At 51.7% G+C, this 7,062-nt stretch overlaps 3 protein-coding genes across 7 annotated transcripts in view; all 3 read left to right on the forward strand.

The window, feature by feature from the left end:
• LOC113205621 (vesicle-trafficking protein SEC22b-B) overlaps positions 1–1,972 on the forward strand; it is a 19,717-nt gene extending 17,745 nt beyond the window's left edge. The window contains exons 3-5 of the mRNA XM_026421310.2: positions 78–238; positions 312–458; positions 538–1,972. Of these exons, the coding sequence (XP_026277095.1) occupies positions 78–238; positions 312–458; positions 538–686 (457 nt within the window). The 3' untranslated portion in view covers positions 687–1,972. The remainder of the gene's footprint in view (positions 1–77; positions 239–311; positions 459–537) is intronic.
• Positions 1,973–2,215: 243 nt separating this feature from the next.
• Positions 2,216–4,613, forward strand: LOC113205592 (putative defense protein 3). Its single transcript, XM_026421268.2, has 4 exons — positions 2,216–2,371; positions 2,478–2,646; positions 4,022–4,235; positions 4,344–4,613. The coding sequence occupies exons 1-4, from the start codon at positions 2,336–2,338 to the stop codon at positions 4,405–4,407; spliced, it is 483 nt and encodes a 160-aa protein (XP_026277053.1). The 5' UTR covers positions 2,216–2,335; the 3' UTR covers positions 4,408–4,613.
• Positions 4,614–6,673: 2,060 nt separating this feature from the next.
• Positions 6,674–7,062, forward strand: part of LOC113206571 (CUGBP Elav-like family member 3) — a 299,180-nt gene continuing 298,791 nt past the window's right edge. Inside the window, exons 1-2 of one of the 5 annotated variants that reach the window (XM_052270072.1) lie at positions 6,674–6,767; positions 6,873–7,010. In XM_052270072.1, the coding sequence (XP_052126032.1) occupies positions 6,989–7,010 (22 nt within the window). In that variant the 5' untranslated portion in view covers positions 6,674–6,767; positions 6,873–6,988. Of the gene's footprint in view, positions 6,782–6,808; positions 7,011–7,062 lie in introns of those variants that run through there. The other 4 variants (XM_052270073.1, XM_052270076.1, XM_052270074.1 and 1 more) reach the window with 4 other exon arrangements.

Raw genomic sequence — 7,062 nt, forward strand, 5'->3', positions numbered from 1 at the left:
ATTTAAAAATAATTCATCTATTTAGTGCAGATATCGTTTGAAGACACACATTACCCATTCATCCTTCATTGTTTCAGCTACCTTATTGAACTGGGTGTCTGCTACCTTGTTTTATGCGAACAAAATTACTCAAAACGTTTAGCATTCTCTTACCTTGAAGATCTGGCACAAGAATTTCACTCTCAGTATGGTAAGAGAGTAAATTCTGTCAGTCGTCCGTACTCCTTCATTGAATTCGGTATGTTCATTTGTTGTATTAATTCACCCTTCAATATTTTTATGTCTAAGTAATTTACATATTGTCTTTTCAGATACATACATTCAAAGAGCAAAGAAAACTTTCACAGATTCCCGTGCAAGACGGAATCTAACTTCTCTTAATACAGAACTGCATGATGTGCAGAAAATCATGGTGAAGAATATTGATGATGTTTTGCAAAGAGGAACTGTTCTGTCTGGTAAGTTTCCCTTCAAATACACTTTTTCAAGATTTTTTTGTATTATGACTAGCTTATTTAAAAATTCTTACTTTTTCAGAACTGGACACAAAGGCACAGAATCTCTCTATTCTTTCTCAAAAATACAAGAAAGATGCAACATATCTAAATACAAAATCGATGTATGTCAAAGCTGCTGCCGGTTGTATTGTTGTTGTTGTTTTCCTGTTGTATTTCTGGGTTCTTTAAAATATTCATTGATTCAGTTTATCAAGGCTGAAGGGAAAAGAAGCGAATGAACTGATTTCTGGTAACTGTTACCATTAGGGTAATTCTGTGCAGTTCGGTTTCTGGTAATAGTATAGTAAGACAATTTACTACATGTGGTACCGGTCTATCAATGGCTTTTCATTCATTATGTACTGTATGAGGTGACAGGGATACTTGTGTAATGACATAATGGGATACTTTTTATCTCCCATTCAATGGCATTTTGTATATTTTGTGTATTCTCAAAAATAATTTGTACATTACTGTATATGTATGACACATTTAAGTGTTTAATTATGAAAGTCTTATAACGGTTAGAATGTGTTTTGGATTGAAGGAGTGCTGTGTTCTGCTTATTATGGAATAGTAGCAGGGTCCTGGCGTTACGAAGAGTATAAAAATATGCTACTGCGAACACAAGATCATCAATGGCTTCCTTTATTTAAGGAAATTAATATGAAAAGGACACGGCATCTCTTTCAAACCATATATTGTGCAAGCCTTTTTTTCTCTGTGACAATGTTTTCTTTTGTCATGTGCCTACTTCAACTGGTAAAAAAATGAGATGGAAGACTGATGAAATAGGCATTTTCCCCTTTCAATGTTACCTGTAAAAGTAAATTATGTCCCTTTTGAAAACAAGGAACTTGTTGTTAGCCAATTTTTCTCCCATATAAATCACACTTTTATGTCAGATCAGGCAAGCATATCTCCCCCCTCTATAAATGTATGTGTTGTGATCAGAAATAATTCAATTAGTTGCCAATGGTGTGTACTCGAACTCTGCTGAGATGCCCTTATGCATTGTACTAATCACATACAGTTTTTATTTATTTTATGTGTTGCTGCTTCCTTGCTATTCAAAATTAATTCATGATTCTTTTAATTTGATTATAAGAAGAGACAAAAAAGAAATAGTTGCAAAGAAAGAGGTCTGGATACCTATTGTTTGTACATTTCACTTGTTATAGTTTGTAGCTATGTATGTTCTATGTTGTTTTGTGAAGTCCTCCATAGCAATAAATTTCTTTGTTAGTATTTTAGTATTTTAAAATTTTCTGTCTGATATGCATCTTCAATCAGATGTATTTTTCCACATATATAATGGTTGAAAATACTGATTAGCAACTGTATTATGGCTTGGGCTTATAAGTTGTAAGTAATATTGTTTATTTAGAAGACGGGGGAGCTCTCCAGAAGGGTCTTAAAGTGCTGTGTGTGATTTTTATGTAAATGGAATAAATTATTTAAAATTGTTCTATAAACATTAAGTTGTTACACCACTTTCCAAAACTACAAGGTTGCCAGGCGGAGAAAAAAATCGCCAAATAACAGATAAAAATCTCAGTCCACTGCCCAGGTGGTGGGCCGTGGAGCTTACTTCATACATGCTGCACCTCATGGATCAACGCCAGTCGCGTTACATGGTTCTCACTGATGACCACGGAGGAGGGGAGGGGGGGGGGGGCAGCCCTCCAGTTCCAGCGGCGGGCCCCGGCTCCAGGAGGGGGGACGAGACGGCCGTGGGTACACCTGGACCGCTGCAGGACCCGGAGCCTGGAGTCAGTCAGTGTCGAGAGCGACGTACGCGCGGAGTGCCCCCAACAGACCTGAAGAAAACCATCGACATGGTGTCTTCGACTCGGTTTACTCTCGTCCTAGCGGTAAGTGTCTGCACTTTTACAGCCCCCCTCGGTGACAGAGTTGTCTTCCACTCGTTTCGAAGGGACAAAAACAACTGATCCGCTCGGCCCTCCTTCCCTCCGACAGGCGGTGGCCGTGGCCGCTGTGAGCGCCCTGCCCGACGGCGCCCCCCTGGACGCGTGCGTCAAGGGCAACAAGCCCAACCACAGCAAGATCCCTGCGCAGCCCCTCAACACGCTGCCGTACCGCATCGTCGCCTCGAGCAGCCAGTACCAGGCGGGCTCCACCATTACAGGTAAGAGGAGGAGGAGGGCGCCTGACGGCCGCCGGGTAGGCCAGCCCGCTCGGCGCCGGTGCCCCGGGCAGTGGCCTACCCCGCCCCCTGGCCTGGCCGCACCGCGCCCCTTGGGTGTGGCTGCGGCATCAGCGGCAGCCCGACATCGACGGGTACCTTTCTTCGGTTTGCGGCCTCTGGTTTCGGTCCAGTCAGTCTGCCATAAACAAATTTGAAAATGCTAGCTCAATAGTCAGGGTAGGAACAGAAAACGATCCGAAATTTCGCTTCAGTTCTCAAAAGATCGTACAACATTGTCGTGAGTTCTGTGAAACACCGGCATCGGATACAAGTCTGATACAAATGGGTGCCCCTCGGCCGGGTCCGGCTCGGCAGTGTTATGCGGCCCTACTTGCCACATCCAGACGCCTCCTTCTCTCCGGCCCCGCGGCGGGTTGGGAAACAAAGCCCCTCTCTCTCCCCGCCGCCGTGAGGGGGAGGTCGTCTACGGAGATCAATCTCCATCAGAACCAGCTCGCGTTCGGCGTCCTCAGCATCCCATGGACGTCCTCTCGCCCTTCCACCTCTCTCTCCTTCTCATGTCGCGTGTGTACCCTTCGCCCAGGGCCTCGGGGTATACGTCGCACCGAGGCGAGCGGCCCGCGGCGGGTTAGTGGCCTTGACAGCGAGGGGTATCGACTTGGAGCGGCCGCGTCGTCGTCGTCGTCGTCGCCGCGGGCCGCGAGGCAGGACTCCCCCTTCCCCCTCTGTCCCTGACCCACCGCACGGGCAGCAGTGCCGTATGGCGAGCACGGCGAGCCGGGGCGTACCTACCTCACGACTGGTGTGTTGTGCAACCCGAGTGTGTGCGCCGCTGGGACAACAACCCAGACCTGATTGGTATAATCGGGCCAATCTCAACGACTTGGACGGGAGGGGCGAACCAGTTTCACAAACTAGACTCTCTTTCGTATGTACGTACCAGGTGGGCGGCCCACCGCAGCCCACCCACGCGTCCGTGCGCTCCGCTCTCGACCCCGCGGTACCAGCATCCCGTTCGTCCCCGCTCGGCTCTGTCAGACAATTTTACTCGTACCTCAGGACGCCCAACAACGGAACCCGTTAAAAGACGATGTGTCGTGCGATCTCATTTCGAACCAGAGCTTGCTCGGATTGTTGAATGAGCTACTTTCCGAATAAGAAGAACAGAAGGAATATCGTCTGCTCCCGGATCATCGCAAAGCCTCAGCCAATCAGACAGGACCTCTCTCGTGGCCGGCTCCAGAAAGGCCCTCTCTGATTGGTCGAGGCTTTGTGATGGTCCGGGAGCAGATGATATTCCTTGTGTCCTTCTAATTCGGAAAATAGCTATTTAACTTCATCCCTCCCGTTGCAGTGACCATCTCGGGCGCCAACCTCAAGGGCTTCTTCCTGCAAGCGCGCGACGTGGCGAGCGGCGGCTGGCTGGGCTCCTTCAAGGAGACGCCCGGCGCGGTCAACGTGCTGCCCGAGTGCTCGGCCGCCACGCACGCCGACAACCGCGACAAGGTGTCCGTCACCCTGCACTGGACCGCCCCCGCCGACGCCGCCCCCGGCCAGGTGTTCTTCACGTAAGTCCTCGGCCGCTCGCGCCACGCACTCTTCGGCAACGCCCTTCACCGAGTCCTTTCATGGCCCCAACTCGTCTTTCTTCTCATATTTTTATTTTTGATTTACAGGGGCTCCATTGTGAAGGACTACTCCACCTTCTGGGCCGACGTGATCGCCGAGGCTCCCCAGTAATCTGGTCATCCCCCCCCCCCGCCATCTCCCGCATATTCCATCCTCCCTCATCGATCGCACACCTTCACTTCACCACCGACCGGCCCACACCATCTTTCACCACCCTCTCGAAACGTCACCAGCATCCGCATTCATGCCTACCATCCGTGTAAATTCATTCATCTAAATAAATCCTCTTTTTTTTACGAAAAAAAAATAATTGAAAAGTTGTGTAGTAGTTTCTGCTTTGCCTTGCCCGAGCCACGTAACCGCTTCTTGCCTCACCTCGCCGCCCTGGTCTGGGCGCGGTGCTGTAGTCCTGGCGCAGCCCGCCGTGTCCGTGTAGTTGGCCGCGCGCCGCTCCAGGGCCGCGTCCGAGAGGTGTCCGAGAGCGCCCCGCACTTCCGACGCAGCGGTAGGCAGCTCCAGGGCGACAAGGACGGCGCCGTCACGACGCGCGACCCTTTCGCCGCCTCGGACGCCCTCCTCCCGAGTCGCTTTATCCGAAACGACATCTTTCAGGAGAAGCGAAGCGGCAGGGGGGCCGCAGGCAGGCAGGGTCGACCTCCTGCGCGCAGCCTGCACAGATTTTGCACCCAGAGCGCCCTGCGTAGCGTAGGGTACCGACGGGCAGGCGACGCCCAGACTACACTGCAGAAAGGAAAGGCGCTGCCCGTCGCGCCCAAGGCCTCCGCCGCACGGCCCCAGCAGCGGCGTGCGGCAGAAATGAGAAATAGTTCCACCTTGCCGTGTGCTCCAGTGACTCACTCCCCTTTTGGCTGTCAACACCGAGACCGGTATTGGATCGACGACGCGACGGTCAAATCCCCCTCCGCGGCCTCCGCCCTCCCCCCCTCCCCATTCCAGGGCGGGCGGTAGGGCAAGGTGAGGCGGCGGGATCTCTTTTGTAGGCCACAATCAAGTCCACGACGACGCCCCTCCTCCCCCTCCTCCGGTCACTAATCATCATACTGGGCCAGCAGTGCCGAGCTGGGGGGGGGGGGGGCAGACACCGCCTTGACGGTTTCTTTCTCTAATTGCCTTTCCTTCCCGTTGATCAGATTTCATGACAGGCGCCTCGGCCGAGACTCGACGACGGCGGCGAGGGCGAGAATGCGCGCCGTTGTCATCAACCCCAAGCGGATGGAAGGGAGGGGGGCTGACACTGTCGTTCAGTTATGATTCCCTTCGACTTCATTTTGAAACCGTAGGTCTCCACAGACCTCTGGTTGGGGCACATCGGGGGGAAAAATAATAAAATGAAAAATATTGAGGGGACACCACGCAAAGGCACAATATACCAAGCAAAAAGGAATCGACACAGACACCCCTTCGCCCCTCTGGTCACTTTTTTTGCTCCGCACCAGCCTAAAATCGGACGGGTGACAGACGTGGGCAAAAAGAGAGGGAAGACCTCGCCAAAAAGCGACTGTCCGCACCGCGCTGGTGGTGGAGGCCGCGGGCTTGTACGCATTCATTCCTCATGTCGCCGTCATGGTGGGGCCGCCGAAGTGTCAACGCTGGCAGTGACGGCTCGGAGTGACGGGGCGGGGCACGGGGGGGAGGGGGAGCAGCGCGGGGAACCGGTTCCTCGTCACGTCATCGCCCGTCGTGATCTGGCCCGCTGTCCGCCCACCGCCCTGCCTCTGCACTGCACAATGGACGCAGCGGTGCAGAGAGCGAAAGTGATCCGGCCTGGAGCTGGGCTGGGGTCGAGTCGGGGCGCGAGCGGGGCGCAGCGGCGAAGCGGAGGTTCAGAGTGCAGGACCGCGTTATGTGACACGGGTCGCCGGGCGTGGCGAGGCGGGCCGGGGCTGGCGCGAGCACCGATGCCCGTGACATAACGGCAATGTATTCCTTCCGCTCCCTCTCCTATACCTGCACCGCCTGCGCTTCGCGCTCCTCTGAACGCGGAGTATCGACCACAGGCAGCGGCAGCTTCCCATCACGAGCTTCCTACATTTCTCATTTTCTTTACACGAATAAACACTCCCCTCAATTTTTCGATATCCACCTCACCTAGAACCGACGCAGAAAGATACAGGGGTAGATGAAAGGGAATGCCCGACTCCAATCAGTGTTACCAACGAACATACATGTATGCGTACCTGTTTGTTGCTTTAGTATAAGACTTATTCTCCTTTGAATGCATGCATTATAAACTACCAGTCTCAATACTACATAGCCTCGCGTTTTCGGCATGGGCCCAGATCACCTTTGAACGATTTTACAAATATTCGACTCGTTCAATTATTCGCAACGCAACGAAAGACAGCCTGATGTCCGAAGTCCAGACAGTTGAAAACCGAGCCGAGTCGGTCCGTCGCGTCGCGATCAATTCCGTATTTTTATCTGTGATTTAATTGTTGTTTTGGAGTTTGGTAAGCACCAACAGGTATTGTAAAGTACTGGTTCAGTACAAAAAGAAAGCCTTGGTCGGAAATTTCAGGAAAACTGGTAAATTGTTGAATTTTTGTGCGATGTAGGTTATGATGACCAATCCTCAACCTGTTGTCTCATCTGCCTGCGAGCATCTTTGGCGAAACTCCATACCGAGCCCAGTGAGTTTTCCGAGCCTACTAGAGATCCTTATGCCACACCAATGGGACTCCGATTGAATGCAGGTAAGTGTATAAGCAATCAGAGCACTTTGGTTAGGAATGTGACGGGGGGGGG

This window comes from Frankliniella occidentalis, unplaced genomic scaffold (genome assembly GCF_000697945.3).
Source record: "Frankliniella occidentalis isolate FOCC.00 unplaced genomic scaffold, Focc_3.1 Scaffold110, whole genome shotgun sequence".
Taxonomy (NCBI): domain Eukaryota; kingdom Metazoa; phylum Arthropoda; class Insecta; order Thysanoptera; family Thripidae; genus Frankliniella; species Frankliniella occidentalis.